Source organism: Schistocerca americana, chromosome 3, assembly GCF_021461395.2.
Source record: "Schistocerca americana isolate TAMUIC-IGC-003095 chromosome 3, iqSchAmer2.1, whole genome shotgun sequence".
NCBI lineage: Eukaryota > Metazoa > Arthropoda > Insecta > Orthoptera > Acrididae > Schistocerca > Schistocerca americana.
Genome location: NC_060121.1, coordinates 908,435,500 through 908,455,102, shown reverse-complemented (window position 1 = coordinate 908,455,102; position 19,603 = coordinate 908,435,500). Strand labels below are relative to the sequence as shown.

General features: G+C 43.8%; 1 protein-coding gene across 1 annotated transcript; it reads left to right on the top strand.

Annotated features, from left to right (window-relative positions):
• Positions 1-303: 303 nt before the first annotated feature.
• Positions 304-15,611, top strand: LOC124606504 (spidroin-2-like). The gene is made up of 2 exons (XM_047138488.1): positions 304-348; positions 15,120-15,611. The coding sequence occupies exons 1-2, from the start codon at positions 337-339 to the stop codon at positions 15,609-15,611; spliced, it is 504 nt and encodes a 167-aa protein (XP_046994444.1). The 5' UTR covers positions 304-336.
• The last annotated feature ends 3,992 nt before the right edge of the window (positions 15,612-19,603 follow it).

Here is a 19,603-nt window from a genome sequence, read left to right as displayed (position 1 = left end):
CGCAACAACTGCGGCTCAGAACTGAAGCTACTCGAGTGGTCAGGGTTATGACCCTAAAGAAAGTGGTATGTAATGTGTGTACAGTGGGTACTTCCCGTAATAGTGAAGCGCGAGGGACAGTTCCCGCGGTCGAAATGTCAAGGCTGGTGGCGACGGCCCACGCCCAGACCGCCTGCTCCTCACGCCCTCTGCGGAGGGACGGACTCAGCTGGGAGGAGACTTTCTCGCGATGAACCCTGGCCTGGCCGGGCCTCGCTATAAAAGCACAGACGGCCGGCGCTCAGGGCACAGTCGCTCCGAGTCGCCTCTCGTCGTACAACCATCCACCAGCCAACCATGCAGATTCTGGTGAGTAACGCTGCAGCAGGGTGGTCATTACACTAGGCACCATCTCTTCACTTTCTAGTAGATTCTTCCTATACTTTCCTTTCTCCATCTACTCCGATTCCTTCTGAAATAGTACTTCATTCACTGAACTTTGTAATGCATTATCATTCTAAGCAATCGAACCAGGCAATACCGCACTAACTTTCTCTCAGACTTATCGTACACAGCTTACGCTCATGCAGCCCTGCATTTAAGATGTACGGTATCAGAAACGCCACCCTGAGTTATCAGAACACAAATTCAAACGGTTTGATAGCGGACCGTCTGCAGTGTGGCGATTCCTTTGAAAAATCTAAAATTCTCAGGGAATTGCAAATTACCAAGAAAAATAAGGGAAATCGCAGAAAATATCAGAATTTTGTTAGATCTCGAGGAATTTTGTGCACTTAAACTGAGATTGGATTTTAATTTTATTGAACTTTATAAATCATAGAATTTAAAATTCAAACATTAAATAATGGGTGTTTATTATTTGAACATTAGTCCATATAATGTGTTTAAGAAATGCGGTATAGGTACACTCTAGAAGAAGAAAAGTCGTTACTGTTAGATTCTCAGGCCCCCATCCCCATCCCTCACCCAAATCCTCCCCCGCTCCTCGCTAAGTGTTAATTTCTCAGGAGATTCTAATGACACGCTCTTCTTTTCCATACCCGTAATTCTTAGTGAATTTATTTTTTCAAGCTTGAGTAGTTACCGTGCGGTACAGCTTGTGCACGTTACACTCGTTATGATTTGATCATCCTGAAATATTTTTTGCTCTTGATCCTCCGAAAAAAATTATAAATCCTTATTGCTTTTCTATCCAATAGTTTCAAATATTTTTACACCTCTTTTAACGATAAACTGCAATATTTATTAAGTTATCTAGTTTAGGACTGCCCCTCCTACTATTTCACTCTTGACTTCCTATTAAGGGTCGTTTTCCTTTTTTGTTTGTTGTTACAGTTTTCATAAGCTTTGCTATACATCGTCTCCGCCAAAGGTTCAATGGAACTTAAACAACCTAATTTTGTCATGAAAGTTCCTGAACGATTCAAACTGTGACCTTGCCAAGGACACGATCAAGTCACTTCCCACTGGCGCAAATTCTCATAGTGTTTAAACCAACCACGAATGCATCCCAAAAATACCTCACCACCTCAACTGTTTCAATACCTTTCTCGAACTTTCGGAAGTGCATAGAACATCTCTTGTATTCCACGTTGCACTACCTCTCCTCGAGAAAATAATCACATTCAGTACTTTACTCCAACTTCTCGAACATCATAGAAACCCTCTTGTATTCCGTATTGCATCAACCCTACTCTACAAATGGGAAATCATGGATGACCCTACAGAGTACGGCTTAACCAAATTCGAACACATTAAAGGACTGGGTCAGTGTTTTAAGCACACATCAGTGACAATTTGACAAGGTTTATTACCATTTACATAAGACACTACATATAATAAGTGCGATAATTTCTGAGATCACTAACAAATGCATTAAACAGCAAATGGAAATAACCAAGGGAACAAAACTATGGATACCAGCAACAGTTTTAAAGTGAAACGGGGCCTTTAGTCGCATTAAAACTCTTTATAGCGAAGCGCACAAAACAAGAAACGTCTAATGTCAAAGTAGGGACAAACGTTATTAGCATTTCAACCTCAGACTGTATCTGTGTTAACAAAGGACACACCCTGGCCGGCTGGTGTGGCCGAGCTGTTCTAGGCGTTTCAGTCTGGAACCGCGCGACCGCTACGGTCGCAGGTTCGAATCCTGCCTCGGGCATGGATGTGTGTGATGTCCTTAGGTTGATTCGGTTTAAGTAGTTCTAAGTTCTAGGGGAATGATGACCTCAGATGGTAAGTCCCATAGTGCTCAGAGCCATTTGAACCATTTTTTTGACACAGCTTGCAAGAACAGTAATTGGCGCAAGTAAATCTAATACAGTTTTCCATAACCTTTGACAAGAACGTTACAAGCCGACCACATTGGACTCACTCAACATTTAAACGAATATGAGACTAAGGAGCAACGGCTCCCTCTGTATCTCCAGCTAGAAACAAATTTCGGCGTGTGGCTGACCTTAGAATTCAATGAGTGGAAAAACAAACTTAATATTTGGTGCTGAAGCCTTTTCTTCCCCTCCTTCCTTAAAGAAAATTTAATTAAAAAAAAAAATAAAAACACGATCACTGTGTAGGAGATGTACCCCGCGTAAGATTGGCCACAGTTAACATCGCACGGCCAGAATGTTCGGCAGGGATAAATCACTTAAGCACAAGGTGTAACCCATGCGATGCAGAGTATATGCTTTTCCTCTTACAAGACTGCACTGGTAACACCAAACACAGTAAATAGAACAGAACAGGGTGATGACTTGACAAAATAAGGAAGAACTCAAAGCAATCTGGTTGCATCTTGGTACCGCGCCATTGACATACGGTCAACTGTTTTCAAACTAGGCGCGAGGGTCCCAAAACCAGTGCCGTTACAGCTTCCATAATTAAAAGAAGGAAAGTGGGGTTGCCACGTTAGACTAAGCCAAAAGGAAGAGCTGTTTGCTAAGGGAATAGCTTCTCATAATAAGCACAATAAAATTTCGAAAACATATTACAGTTGAAACGAGGGCTACCAAACAGGCATAGAATAACTGGCCGCTTATGTCCTTAGAATGTGGTTACATGAAAGAGTTACTTTACAGTTACGTAAGTTAGCTAGCGACAATCTCCATAGATCGCTTAGGTCTTCAGGAATAGGAAAACAGCATTTACATGAAATAGTTCACAGATTACAATATTATAACTTATAACTGGCACTACGATACAGGAGTCCCATAAGGCAGCACACCGGACTATCCGTGACGCTGGAACAGACTAAAGGCGCGTCGAAGTCCAGACCACTACCGCTAGCTCATCACTGCCGTAGTTACACCTTTCAGCGAGATAGCCAAAGTTGAATAAACGTGTTACAGTACACATGCGCTGTGGTTATCACAAAACAAGATGTCAGAATCGACCAATAATTCCAGAAGTGCTGCCGAGCATGGATTGAGAAACCTAAACTGTCAGTAATTCGCAACTCAACTCGGCTCGTCTCCGGTCTACGAAGATACCGAGAACGGGACGAGAATTTCAGTGAGTATCTTATACGGCCAGAACAACTATATTCACTTGTAACAGTTCGATCTACGCTAGCAGACAAGAAGTTGGCTTCTCGGAGCCAAAATTCACACTAGGAGAACAAGTAAGAAGGGCGTTTACTTCCACGGCCACGAATCAGCCATCATGCGCAACTAGATTACCACAAAGTAAATTAATCATTTCAGTAATACGTGAGCGACTTCTACACTAAGAAAGGGCCTGACCCCAGAAAGTCGTTGTACACACATTAGCTTCCCAAAGACCAAACTCAGTATGTCACAACACAATTCCCAGCCACGTTACCCCCTTGACAGAGGAGGACGTCGCTGTCCATGCACCGCTGGTCTCAGCTCATACTTCACATGGCAATGCGTCACTTCCGCTGTCGTGACACCACCATCACGGTCCCTAGATAAACAGCGCACTCCATACCGTGGTCGCGAAGTCATGCGAACGAGACTTGCAATTTGTAAAAGGAATGGAAGCCAACACAGCCAACCTATCTCATCAAAACTAAAAAAAAGTGGGGGAGGGGAGGCATGCCCCTTTTTTTATAGAATTAACGAATTCTCCTTGACTAGGCTCACGTCAGCCCACATCACTCTACCTGTGCGGAGATTCCGCAAAGAAAGATTAACAGGACTTAATTTCCACACGATCTCACAGAGACCGAGGAGCTGCAGAGCCAGTTTACTAGCATAACCGACCTCTCCTTTTAAGGCGATGTTAGGGTTCCACACAAAATCACGTTCCCTCACTTCTCCTGTAAACTCCTTATGACCACGATTGTAATGCCTCGCTAACTTCTGTCGGGCGTGCTGGATGTGGCGCCTCGCCTTCTTCCAATTCAGCGGAATGATTTCCGGATTAATCTGCTCTGCGAAAATGTGATTAATAGACCTAAAGTTAGCTGAAGGGGGGATTCACCTGATAAGCAAATATAAATGAGACTGGGGAGGTCTTAAAAGACTCGTGCTGGGCCGTATTGAACGCGAAATTGAGACATAATATCGAAAGATCCCACTTCCTTTGACAACTCCCAAGAAATACGATCAGTATTGCCTTCAAATTACGACTGACTTGTTCCGCATAGGAGGGTTGCGAATTGTATGGAGTGGTGGTGATGAGTTTAACAGTATTCTCAAAACAAAACCTTTTAAACGCTTTAGAAGCTAAAGCTGACAGATTATAGCTCAAAAGAGACGTAGGTGGTTCAAAGTAGGAAAAAATCAAAGGAACCGTAACACTGCTACTCAGAATCAACGAGCAGAAACGGAGAAAGGCATCAACAACCACCAGAACATACCAATTACCAGGACTAGTACAAGGGAAGAGCACTACGTAGTCGATAAAAAGTTTTTCCATAAGACAATCCTCCGTATTCGACTGCAAAAACACCTTATGCGAGTTAGAATTGAGCTTAGCTTGCACACTCCCCCACCAGTATCCGAATGTCCTTATGAAGGGTAGGCCAAGTAACATGTTCCTTAACGTTAGCAACTGCCACGCACCACGGTATCGTGAAAGTATTGAAACGCTGATCGAAAAGTTCCATGAGCTAAGAAATCTTAGATTCACGCTCTCCACAGCGAATGTAACAAAGTATGCCTTTGTGCACGCCATACCCAAGGAACTGTTCCCTCTGTAATAACCTCCGTTTAATCCCAGCAATTCTAGGGCCAAGACCTTGCTTTCCCTTCAAGTCAGTAAAGAGTTGAGAGAACTCCGTAAAATCCCCTCTTGCCCAATCTTCGGAAGATCTGTCCCCCCACCCCCTCCTTGCTCCTGGTGATCATGCACCTCGTATTCCAACACGCGGCTTAAGGCAACCGCCACCAGCTTGTCAGGCCCCTAATATGCCTGACCTTAAAACAAACAGCGGAAATCCGGATCGCCTGAAGTGTTATTCGCACAGTCTTAAGGGGATGTGCTAGAACCGTATTCAGGGTGTGGTTATCCGTTTATGGAAGAAACTTCCTGTGATCAAGATGAATCTTAAATTTATCGAGGGCAAAGACGACTGCCAATGTTAACCATTCATAACGGAATATTTAGTTTCAGAGGGTAGCAACTTTCTAGAAGCGTAAGGGGTGGGATGCCGTTCCCCGGTTTGTTGTTGCAGAAGAACCGCCGCTATTCCGCAAGTAGAAGCATCCGTTTGGATGCCTGATGCCACTCGTCCCAGTGGGAAACAACCCCTGTCCTAGGATCGTCATTTGGGCCCAGCTAACTAAGTAAACTTTGGAAAGAACTTACAAAAAAAATTTGCCTTGCCAATAAACATAGTTACAGCCTCCTTAAATAAAAATGGTTCAAATGGCTCTGAACACTATGGGACTTAGCTTCAGAGGTCATCAGTCCCCTAGAACTTAGAACTACTTAAATCTAACTAACCTGAGGACTTAAGCGCCTAGAACCGCTCGGCCACTCCGGCCGGCACATCCTCCTTATTCCCGGGCACAAGGAATCTGCCAAAATCCCTAGTGCGATCTTGAATGATCCTGATACCGTCAGCAGAAACGAAATGCCCCAAAAATGATATCTGCCGACGCGCCAACGTGATGTTTGGTGGTTTGACGTCCAACCATGCCCCCCCCCCCCCCCCCAAGACGCTCCAGAACCGCCTCCAGGTGTTTCTAATGATCAGCGAAAATGGCGCTGTAATCCAAAACGTCATCGAGATAGTTATATACACAATTAAACTTCAAATCACTCGAGACACTATGTGAAAGGCGGGATAAAACAGATGCATCAGTGGACAAGTCAAAAGGAACACTGTTGAACTCATAAGTTCCTGTCCGTACAGAAGGCGGTAATATGTTTAGAATCCGCAGATAAAGGACTCTAATAGTAGTCTGATTAAGCTCAAGAAAGGCAAAGAACTTGGCCCCATGAGCCACATAAAACAATTATGTAAACTAAGCAAGGATACCGATTCTGAAACAATATTTTGCCTAACTAACCTGTAGTCAGCGAACTGCCCACTCTTGGCTTCAATTACTAGAAATATGGGCGATACATACGGCTATATAGAGGGTCTGATAACTCCATCACGTAACATGCCACCAATCAAACAACCTAAGTTCTTCATTTTAGGAGGGGATAGTTGTATGGAGCTTGCCGAACTGCCACCTCATCGGTAAGGATGATCTTGTACAATACTAAATCTTATTCATTATCCTCAGCTTGTCATATAAAAACAGTAGAGACTGGCCTCAAATTTTCTGGAGGGGCACAGACTTCCAGAGAACTATGAATGGAACACAAGGCAAGCCTCTCAACAGGACGAAACTTGAGGTAAAAAGTTCTATCCCGATAGTCGAAATTAACCCAATATTATGGATAAAATAGTGTTCCAAAACGGCTTCACTAGGCTGTACGCAAACGAGCCACTAACTCAGCAACACTTCCATCGGGACGGATTTGTCGTATCCTTGCCTCATAGGTTAAACTATCTCTCTTAAGAAGGGAAACGCCAGGAAAACAGCGCCACGCCATGCTTGGCAATAATCCTGCAAATAGGACAGAATTAATTACAACAAAGAATTGCAATAAGCAAATACAACAAAAAACACCAGTGACTAAAAGTACTGACGCAGTAGGGAAAATTCTTTATCTTAACCAAGAAAACTACGCTCTGAATGACCATTGAAATCTGACTTTTCATAGTGCGGCTTAACCAATATCAAACACGTTAAAGGACTGGCCCATGGTTTTAAGTACACATCATTAACCATCTGCCAAACTTTATGATCACTTTTTTTAAAAAAAGCTAGTGTATCCTAGGCGAAAATTTGTATGATCAGCAACAAATATATTTAACAGCAATGGGGAAAAAAGGGAACAACAGTCTTGATAGGAGCAACAGCTTGAAATAGGGTCGTTTATCAAATCACAACTCTCTACAGACAAGCCCAAGAAACTTGAAACCACTAATGCCAAATTAGGGTCAAATGCTACTATCATTTAAACCACAGGCTGTATCTATTTCCACACAGAGCTTAGCTTGGGAGAACAGTAACGGGCGCAAATAAGTCAAATACAATTTTCCATAACTTTTGACAAGAATGTTGCAAACTTGCCGCAGTAGGTTGACTCAACAATAAATCAAACAAGAAACTACTGATTTTAGAATTTAAAAAAAAAAAGGAAATATGAAAGTTCATGAGTAGGCGCTGCCTCTGTATCTCCACCGAGAAACAAACTCCGGCGCTGTATCTAACCTTAGAATTCAATGAATGGAAAAACCAGTATCTGGTGCTGTAACCTTTTCTTTTGGTTTAGCGAAATCTAGTAAGAGCCAAAGCATATAATCTGAATTTGGTGGCCTGAACCTTGTACTTAAGCGATTTATCTCTGTCGAACATTCTGGTCCCACGTTGTTAGGGGTAGAGTTCCTTCATACTGAACTACTTTTTCCTTTCTTTTGTGAAAGGAAAGGCAGCCGACAAGGCTCAGTGGAGAAATGTTGTAGCCAGACCGTAAGCGGCGCTAACAATACCTAAGCATTTTTTATTTTAAACTGTTGTTATTTAAGTACTTTTTGTAAAAAATGCTGTTCGTCTATACGATTTAAAGTATCGAATGTTCATTGTATTTGAACTTTCTCGCTTTCCTTTCGCCACTCATAATGGCACTCGCTTCAAGCAGCATTTATGCGCCTATATGCACACACACAAACCACTATGAAGTGAATGGCAAACGTTTCTTCCCACTGTGATAAGTATCGAGGTTTCTTTCCGCTCCATTCGCGTATCGAGCAAGGAAAGAATGTGCTAAAATGTGTGCCGTATTTATCCTAAATGTGTCCTCGTGGCCCCTATGCGAGTGATATGTTGGGGACAGCGGACTAGGTTCCTCTTTTAATACTAATTTATTCGAAAACGAATTCCCTGCTTATCATAAGCGGCCGAGATAAATATCGTATCTGAATACATACGGAGGTCTTTTTCACGTAATCTTACTCTGTTCTAAACATTGATAGTAAGTTAACAGATTTTCCCTTTCAATTTAAGTAATTTTGTCAGTTTATTTACAAAAACAATCAAGGCTTTGGTAACCTTGTTTCATAGCTGAAAGCGAAGCAAAACAGCAGTAGATTATAGTTCCATTCTTTTTACTACAGCGTTATATCTATCTTTCATTACCTTGTGAACCAGTCACGCTCTAGCCATTATGTCAAAAAGTAACTCGATAAATGAAATTTAATTCTCGTGGACGAAACACCCGTTATAGCTCCTTCCTCTACTAAAATCTGATAATGCTGTTTTTGCGCTTTTAAAATCGTGACTTCAAGGGTTTTGTCAGAGTACATTTTAACATCTTAAACTGATGTATAGTTGCATAATTGTATGCGTAAAAGCCTAGTAGTTACATTGTTCGGTTCCTTCTCCAATCACGTCCAAGTCGTAAAACGAGAACAGTTGTCTGGACGTCTTCTGTACTACCTGGTGCTATTATTTGCACTTGTCATTCGTATAGGCGTTTCTCGTGCGTTGTCTTATGTTTTTGTGGTAAGGTAGATAGTTCGTGTGCTTTTTTAGACAGGGAGGTACATTGTACCATGCGGCCTAATATGCTCTACACCCTCTTCCAAATATTTATCGTGACTTTCCTGAGAGGTCTGTTTTGTAATGTCATCCACGGACCATAGTCAGTAAAGTTATTTTTGTAGTATTCAAAATCATAACTTGCGGTCCTTATCAGTGCTATTTATCTGACTGAATATGACGGCAGGTAGAAAGTATTATCCCTTATCCCCTATAATATAATCGTTTTTCCAAACTCTTATCCTTCTGTTTATATGATTCAACAATTGCTTCCTAATTACTTTCTCCACGAAACAAAATTATTTAAAAAGGTGCCACATACCGAGACTGTACATCCGCTGACACTTAGCACGAAGAAAAATATCTCTATGCATACTTTAACCAACCCAGTTATCATAATCACAGTAAAATATGACGTACAAAAGGTGTACGTGACATACAAGTTTACTATTTTACCATTTGATATAATCGCAGGGTCATTGTTAACTTTATGCACTAAGCTACCATCTTCAGAATTCTCTCGTAGTTATATGCAAACTAGCGTCAAAATATTTCCGCAAAAGCTTTCTTCTGTCTTATTCTGGGTCTTTTTACCTGTTTGATTTTGCTTTTGCCTTTACGGCAGCAACAACCTTCAAGAATATTCAAAGATATTGATTCTGATACTCTGTAATTGTTGCTCCTTCCCACTGATTACTCGTACACTAAGAGTGTATTGTTTCTTTCGTATTTCTGAGGTGGTAAAACATTAACAAAACTATTGTTTTCTACGGAACCTTGGTAACTCAAGTACTTGTAGTATACTGTGAGCTGCTATTGCTGTCCATCACGTTTACTATAACGACGACAGTGCAGCAGTACGTAAGTGCGACACACTACAACAAGCACGGACAACGTTTCGTGACCTGCGGGCCTGATTCACATATTTATATAACCTTGAGAACAATCCTCCTGGCACAAAAAATCTAAACTATAGCGTCGGTGACTAATGTTTGTTGGATAACGAACTGATACGAATGGCATCCCTTTCCCGATACGTCATGAGAACAAATTATGCTTCAAAGCTCGTGTTTGTGAGAAAACTTTCATTTTAAACCCACTCGGAATTTCTCCCGAGAGCCAGATTGAAACCAACTGCGGGCCGGATGTGGTCAGCAGGCCTCTGGTTGTTCACGTGTGCAATACAGTTCTAAGATTGATTATCTGACGGTATGAAACTGTACGCCAAATTCAGCCATTGTATTCAAGACATCCTCATACAAATTCCCTGTATAAGATGCAGTCAGATTCCTGTTCCCATTTAACTCTGACTCATGCACTGCTGAGCTCAAAATCAGTGCTGGAACAAGTGGCCAGCTGGTCTCTCAGGCTCCAGTATTTTTTTATTAAGAATTGTAGCCCCTTCACGCCCACACAGACATGATGGCCAACTCAGAAGGTCTACTGCCATGTCTGCATAGGGTTCAGTTTTCACTAATGTGAGGGGTCGCAGGATGTGGGTACTGCGATGTTTGCGTACGTCTGGTTAAGGTTAACCATTAATACGCGCTCATCTGAAGATAGACTGGGTCGAAAGTCGAACGAGGAGTAGAGGTTTGGAGGGCAGAGGAAAAAAAGTTCCAAGGTAAGAGGTAAAGGAAAAAAAGTTCTGCTATTGTTTGGTCGGGTAGTAGGAACAGTAGCGGATGTCTTGCTGCCAGCGAAAGATCAGGCAATGGTAGGCTTTGGGTATCACGCATTTCGATACCTTTGACGTAGTGCGGTGTTGTTACTCGGCGGCTGCCGCTGACTGCCGGTGTTGATCTCTCTGTCAGTGTCAGCATACCTGTAGCAGTTAGGTGCATCATTGTTTTGTCTCCAATAGATCATATATCAGAAGCACAGTGTAGGGTGAAGTTTGCGATTTGTTCGTAAGTGGGCGAGCTCGTCGGTTTCCCTGCTGTAGCCTGTTGCTCAGCTTTAATAGCAGCTGGCATATCCAGTCAACGTTGCTGATACGCGGAGGCTTACCGACGTTTGTCGCATGTTGATGTATTTTAGTTTGCCATAGGTGGTTATGCGCTAGCTAGTAATGTCTTTGGTCGCTTATGCTTCCACGCTTATGCTTCCACCTATGATTGTGATCATAGCTTCCCAGAGTAAGGATGAAAGGATTGTTCGAGTGTCTCGAGTTCCTGTATAGTCATGTGGCGTGTTTTTTGAATACTTCCTTGAGGGTTCCAAGGCGGTATTCATCGTGAAGGTACACGGTGCGTGTGTAGCGTGGAGCTTTGATAATGATGCGTAGCACTTTGTTCTGCATGATCTGCACGTGGCGCAGGCGTGTAGGAGCTGTATATCCCCAGATTGGAGCTGCGTACGTCATCATAGGTCTAATCAGTATCATGTATATGGACCTCGACACCCTCCTGTTCACTGTACTTTCGCTGTTGGGCATTGGGTAGAGTTGTCTGAGCCTCGCGTGCACTCTGTTGTCAACGTATTCGATGTGGTTCCCCCATGGAATTTTCCGGTCCAGCCAGAAAAAAATGGTTCAAATGGCTCTGAGCACTATGGGACTTAACATCTGTGGTCATCAGTCCCCTAGAACTTAGAACTACTTAAACCTAACTAACCTAAGGACATCACACACATCCATGCCCGATGCAGGATTCGAACCTGCGACCGTAGCAGTCCCGCGGTTCCGGACTGAGCGCCTAGAACCGCTAGACCACCGCGGCCGGCTAAGGTCCAGCCAAACAACGACATATGACTCTCTTTCGGAAACGTTTTTGGTGCATGTGTAGTGTTATCCGTCTACAGTGTTGATGTCTGCGTGTGAACGGAAATGCTTCGCACTTGTCGACGTTTACTTTAATACGCCACCGTTCCAACCAAGGCTCGGCAGTTCTGAGTGCCGTCTGTATCGTGAATTAATGTTCGATGGTTTACAATCTTGTGCAAGCATGGCTGTGTGATCCGCGTAGATGGCTAACGTCGTGTTTTGTGTTACTGGGAAGTCGTTATTGTACAGGTTGAACAAGATGGGCCCTAGGATGCTTCCAGGGGGTGCTCCAGCTTGGATACCGTGCTGTGTCGATTGTTTGCCCTGCACGTCAGTACCGAAAAGATCTGTTCGTGAGATATGAGTGTATGAGACGTACGAGTCCGTCCGGGAAACCAGCTTCGCTTAGTTTGCGTATAAGGCCGTTGTGCCAAAGATGGTCGAAATCTTTTTCGATGTTAAGGAACACGGCCCCTGTGGCTTTGTTCATGTTGTTGCTGCGTGTCATATGATCAACTGCACTGAGGAGTTGTTGTGTTGCTGAGTGGTGACTCCTCCAGTAAGACCACAGTTCTAGAGTAGTGGGTTTCATGTCCCATTGCAGCCATCTAGATTAAGGTTTTCCATCGTTTCCCTAAGCACATGAAGGCGAAGACTGAATAACTGTTGTGAAACGATGGAATTTGTGGCAATTCCGAGTCGAATTTACTACTGCAATGGCAACGTCATCGACGTAACTTCAAACCCTAACTTTTCTTCCTCTAAAATGAGCGAACGCTACACTTTCATGTCCTTTCCGGATGTTCGTCACATTGATTAAGCGCATTGAAGCACAATCTGACTTAAACACTTGCCAAATCAGACTCTACTCTCTCCCAGTACGCACAGGGTGAGTCGCATAAGACGTAACACATTTTTTTTTTCTTTTACACAGGACGCACTACGCCTTTTGTAAATGAACTGTATGCTAATTTCTAGCAGATTTCAGAAGTGATTAGGAAAAGTATTTTAAATATATGTCCACATATTGAAGCAAAACGATTTTGTTGAATCTTGTAACTAGCTGAAGGTTTGATAAAACAACAGACCATGGCAGCATTTACACCATAATAGCTGATTCCAACCACCTTGTTTTTATAGCTCCTTTCCCAGATACCTTTGTCAGAAGTTTCAACCTTAGAAAAAACAATGATTCCATCTAAGGAGCTATTAAAGTAAAGGTGAAGGCTCTGGTGTTGAACCCATTAACGTGCGTCCGGCCTGAGTGGAGCTAAGAGTGCAGCCTTTCACTTGCGCGGCGCTAGTAGGGACAGGGTGGGTAGGCCAACACACTGGGTGCCTTTTATGCCTGGGAATGATCCCCAGTTCTCAACCTGATAGCAGGATGAGAGGAACTGGGGCCGCCATGGGGGAACTTGAACGAGGAAAGTTCCCCACTCTTACACAGGATTGAATCAGGGACCTCCATGCCCGTAGTCTAGCACTGTAACCTCTAGTCCACCATGGCCACCTAAGAATCTACACTTACTTAAACATGTTGCTTGCTGCTAGAGTTAGGGGCATCAAACATACACCAAGGTTATGTGGCCAAAATCCTAATTTCAAATCCCTGAATGGTTTGATTTCTGGCGAGTATTAAACGAGTGAAAGCTGCTATTCCTGGGAATAAACTAACAAGAAACGACAATAAGGAATATACGTATTGAGAGGCCATGTCCAAATATCCAGACTCGTGAACAGAGGTCGACAAGAGGTTCGTGAACTAACATCACTTACTGCCCGAACCGCCCGTTTCTGAGCCAAAAATATCCTTTTAGAATGAGAAGAGTTACCCCAAAAATATAATACTATATAACAATAGCGAATGAAAATAAACAAAGTAGACTAATTTTCGTGTTGAACGATCACTCACTTCTGATACCGTTCGAATAGTAAAAATGGCAGTATTAAGTCTTTCAACAAGATCCTGAACGTGGGCTTTCCACAACAGCTTACTATCTATCTGAACACCTAGAAATTTGAACTGTTCAGTTTCGCTAATCATATGCCCATTCTGTGAAATTAAAACCTCAGGTTTTGTTGAATTGTGTGTTAGAAACTGTAAAAACTGACTCTTGCTGGGATTTTGCGTTAGTTTATTTTCTACAAGCCACGAACTTAGGTCATGAACTGCACTATTTGAAACTGAGCCAATGTTGCACACAACATCCTTTACTACCAAGCTTGTGTCATCAGCAAACAAAAACATTTTGGAGTTACCCATAATACTAGAGGGCATATCATTTATATAAATAAGGAACAGGAATGGCCCCAACACTGATCCCTGGGGCACCCCCCACTTGACAGTACCCCACTCAGCCACGTTATAGCCGTTATCCACATTGTGGACAATGACCTTTTGCTGCCTGTTGCTAAAGTAAGAGGTGAACCAATTCTGAGCTACTCGCCGTATTCTGTAATGGTCCAACTTCTAGAGCAATATTTTGTGTACAACACAATCAAATGCCTTAGTTAAATAAAAAAATATGCCAGGAGTTCGAAACCTTTTGTTTAACACATCCAGTACATCACAGAGAAAACAGAATATAGCATTTTCAGTTGTTAAACGACTTCTAAAGCCGAACTGTACATTTGATAGCAAATCGTCTAATGTAAAATGATCAATTACCCTTACATATATAGCCTTTTCAGTAACTTTTGCGAAAACTGATGGCATAGAAACAGGTCTAAAATTGTCTACATGATCCCTTTCTTCCTTTCTATACAGTGGCTTTACTACTGATACTTCAGTCGTTCAGGAAACTGACCATTCCTAAAAGAAAAATCACAAATATGGCTAAATAAAGGGCTAAAATGTGCAGCACAGTACTTTAGTATTCTGCTAGGCACTCCATCACATTCATGAGAGTCCTTAGATTTCAGTGATTTAATTACCGATTCAATCTCCCTGTTGTCTGTATCACAGAGTAGTATTTCAGACATCAATCTCGGAAAGGCATTTGCCAAGAGAGTTATAAGATTTTCTGTAGAAACTATATTTTTGTTTAATTCACCGGCAGTGATCAGAAAATGATTGTACATACTGTACATATATCTGATTTATCAGAAACAGATGTATTTTAATGCAAACTAGCTTTATATCGTCGACCTTGTGCTGCTGACCAGACACTTCCTTCACAACTCACTGTATTTGTTAGTGTCGTGAAGATTTAACTTCAACAGTGGCTAAACTTTACAAAGCTGAGACTGCAGCGACATGGCTCACACTGCGGAACTTTTCCTAGCAGACGGTGCTGAGCTGCCTGCTGGCCGCCGCCGTGGCTAAGCCGGGCTTCCTGGGCGGCGCCGCCCCCGGCCTGCTGGGCGCGGGCTACGCGGGACCCGCCGCCTACGCCGGCTACGCGGGCTACGCTGGCCCTGGACCCTTCGCGCCCGCCAACATCGTCATCGGTCCGGGCGGCGTGCCCCTCGACACGCCGGAGGTGGCCACCGCTCGCAAGGCGCACCTGGCAGCCGTCGCCGCGACGCGCGCCCGCGATGCTGCCATCAACGGCGCCGCCCCCGCCTACGCGGGCTACGCTGGCTACGCTGGCGCCGCCCCCGCCTACGCCGGCTACGCGGGCGCCGGTGCCGCGGCCGCCGCCGCCGCAGCCGCTGCTGCTGCTTCTGCTGGCTACGCCGGAGCTGGCGCCTACGGTCCCGCCGGCCTGGGCTACGCAGGAGCCGGTCTGGCCGCCCCCAGCATCCTGGCGCTCAAGGCCGGACACCACTTGGGATGACCCCGAGCACTGATCACCCTCCGAGACTGACCGACGGACGCGTATATCTATGTGTGAAACACACCTCTTACATATTTGTACAAAGTTATTTATAAATAAATGTAGTCTTGCAAACTAACAGTATTGTGCGTCCTTTTTTAAGTGTACCTGATCTAGGTATGCCAGCTCACTTGTAGTTGTGACTGCTAACCAGATGACACCAAATCTTCGTTGGCAGTGCTAGACTTACACTACTGGCCATTAAAATTGCTACACCACGAAGAAATACAAATGACAAACGGGTACTCATAGGACTAATATATTATACTAAAACTGACATTTGATGACATTTTCACGCAGTTTGGGGGCATAGATCCTGAGAAATCAGTACCCAGAACAACCATATCTGCCCGTAATAACGGTCTTGATACGCCTGGGCATTGAGTCAAACAGATCTTGGATGGCGTGTAGAGGTACAGCTGTCCATGCAGCTTCAATACGATACCATAGTTCATCAAGAGTAGTGACTGACGTATTGTGACGAGCCAGTTGGTCGGCCACCATTGACCAGACGTTTTCAATTGGTGAGAGAACTGGAGAATGTGCTGGCCAGGGTAGCAGTCGAACATTTACTGTATCCAGAAAGGCCCGTACAGGACCTGCAACATGCGGTCGTGCATTATCCTGCTGAAATGTAGGGTTTCGCAGGGATCGAATGAAGGGTAGAGCCACGGGTCGTAGCACATCTGAAATGTAACGTCCACTGATCAAAGTGCCGTCAGTGCGAACAAGAGGTGACCGAGACGTGTAACCAATGGTATCCTATACCATCACGCCGGGTGATACACCAGTATGGCGACGACGAATACACGCTTCAAATGTGCGTTCACCGCGATGACGCAAAACACGGATGCGACCATCATTATGCTGTAAACAGAACCTGGATTCATCCGAAAAAATTACGTTTTGCCATTCGTGTACCCAGTTTCGTCGTTGAGTACACCATCGCAGGCGCACCTGTCTGTGCTGCAGCGTCAAGGGTAACCGCAGCCATGGTCTCCGAGCTGACAGTCCCTGCTGCTGCAAACGTCGTCGAACTGTTCGTGCAGATTGTTGCTGTCTTGCAATCGGCCCCATCTGTTGACTCAGTGATCGAGACGTGGCTGCACGATGCGTTACAGCCATGCGGATAAGATGCCTGTCATCTCGACTGTTAGTGATACGAGGCCGTTGGGATCCAGCACGGCGTTCCGTATTACCCTCCTGAACCCACCGATTCCATATTCTGCTAACAGTCTTTGGATCTCGACCAACGCGAGCAGCAGTGTCGCGATACGATAAACCGCAATCGCGATAGGCCACAATCCGACCTTTATCAAAGTCGGAAACGGGATGGTGCGCATTTCTCCTCCTTACACGAGGCATCACAGCAACGTTTCACCAGCCAACGGCGGTCAACTGCTGTTTGTTTACGAGAAATCGGTTGGAAACGTGCCTCATGTCAGCACGTTGTAGGTGTCTCCACCGGCGCCAACCTTGTGTGAATGCTCTGAAAAGCTAATCATTTGCATATCACAACATCTTTTTTCTGTCGGTTAAATTTCCCGTATGTAGCACGTCATCTTCGTGGTGTAGCAATTTTAAAGGCCAGTAGTGTATTTCGCAGGTAAACGTGGTAGAGTTTGTGTCCTTAGTCTCATATCGTCTAGAAGGTGCTTGAAGTAGTGGTTCCTGTTTTTCAAGCTGACGTTAATGACTGGGAGAATGCCCTACTTGGTTCTCTGTCAGCAGTTCCATAGACAGTGAAGCTAGGAGTGTGAGCCCCCACTTCTAATGAAGAAACTAATATCTATACCGTCAGGAAAAATGAGAACTTCCGAGTGCAGTTTCCAGATTTTTCAAAAATATTGTAGAATAAGCTTACAGGGGGCTTTTTTTAAACTGAGACAGCTAAGTACTTCGAAAATGACGCAAGGTAAAACGAGATATAGAATTAAATGCGTCGGTTCTTAATTGCGAAAACAGACACTCTTGATATTTGTCGAATGGCTAAAATGGTGCAAATGGCTCTAAGCACTATGGGACTTAACATCTGAGGCCATTAGTCCCCTAGACATAGAACAACTGAAACTTAACTAACCTAAGGACATCACACACATCCATGACCCAGGCAGGATTCGAACCTGCGACCGTAGCAGATATTTGTCGATTACAGCTTCATCTACCACTAACGGAAAACATTGGATTTAGTAAACCGTACGTATTTTGCCGTGAAATCTAAATATACACTAAAAATTGGACGCTTCTCATTTCAAAATGCAACTTTGATCCCGCCTACGCAGGATGTGTGGATGGGAGGTGGCCAGTTGTAGCACAGACAGATGTCCCCTTTAGTGATATTCACTTTTCGCTGGTAACATCTTTTTCATATGATGTGTCGTTTTGCAGACATTTGGTTGTCTCAAGTTAAGACAGACTGTGGAATGAAGGCGGCCGGTGTGGCCTAGCGGTTCTAGTCGCTACAGTCTGGAACCACGCGACCACTACGGTCGCAGGTTCGAATCCTGCCTCGGGCATGGATGTGTGTGATGTCCTTAGGTTAGTTAGGTTTAAGTAGTTCTATGTTCTAGTGGACTGATGACCTCAGAAGTTAAGTCCCATAGTGCTCAGAGCCATTTGAACCCTTTTTTTGTGGAATAAAAGGAAAGATTACATTTACAGATCAGTTAGCTCAGCCAGTGTCGAGGTACGAGATATGAACCCACGCCGAAACACACATACCAGTATTCTGCATAGCCTCCACAAGAGGCAGGTACTGGTTTTGTCTTGCAGTCGGCCGAAAAAGTGACGAATACTGTTGTAGGATACCTTCCTGTTGCAAGAAATGCAGAATAAGTTGTCGAACAATATTGTGCATGTATTGTATCGTGGTGTGTTCTCTCTGCAAACACCAAAGATTAAAGAGAGTTGCAGCTTATTGCACATCAGTCTGTAAGGCATACGGTGGGACCAATGTGTCTTGGAAGAAAGTATTTTCTGGGACAGCACTCAACGGATTTACATTGCATGCATGAACGACAGTGATTTGCATGCAAAGAGAACTTTAATTGCTGGCGACCATGTTGCTCCATTTCATCCTCCACCGACACAAATGGCTCTCTGGTAGCTATGTCACCACTTCATCTGCTGCTGGATGACGCTCAAACCCATATCGGTACATCTAGCATCATGCAGGTAGCATATTCTGTCACCAGATCAAAATCAACATCTTCCTTCGAGATATCCATTTTTTTTTTCTTCTGGCAGTGTACTAGTTCTGTGGAGAATGGGTTACTGACAAGGTGTCCGATTGAATTCCAACCCACTCATCTCAGGTTTAAGGGACTGAGAGCTTTCTTGAGTAAATAAGCAGTCATATTAGCACAAAAGCTGTGAAGTAGCCAACAAATGAGTAAGGTTGTTTCGCACAATACAGTGTTATTTCCAGTAATAATAATAAAGCATTATCTCTTGAGCTACAGCTGAACGTAGACAATCGCAAGAGAGATAGGTGTAGGCCTTTTACGCTTGTATTTGGTGCTAAATGTATCCAATGGCTTCCTGCGTTCATCAATAAGGACATTGCCAAGCACTGTTCTCACTTTATGAGACAGCGTATTGTGGCTGCTTTCCCATACTGGATTAAAAATTCTAACATGTGTGAGACTGGTTCTCATCTATCTTCCTAACATAGTTATGCTCAGATGCTGTTTGAGTGTTTTAGGAATTTGGTGTTGAACCTATGACCTGAAAGGTAGGGAGACACATTTCATGCATGCAGAGTTCAGAAGAGTGCAGCAGTGATGTAATCAGACAACAATCTCAATATTGGTTTCACTACATTCCCTGTAAAGGAAACATTATCGCTAACAGAGATTAGTGTACGGGTTCAGGCATAACTATACGTTAGCAAAAATGAAATCTTAGATTTTCGTTATTAAGGTTTATCTTCACTCTAATTATGACTTCATGAA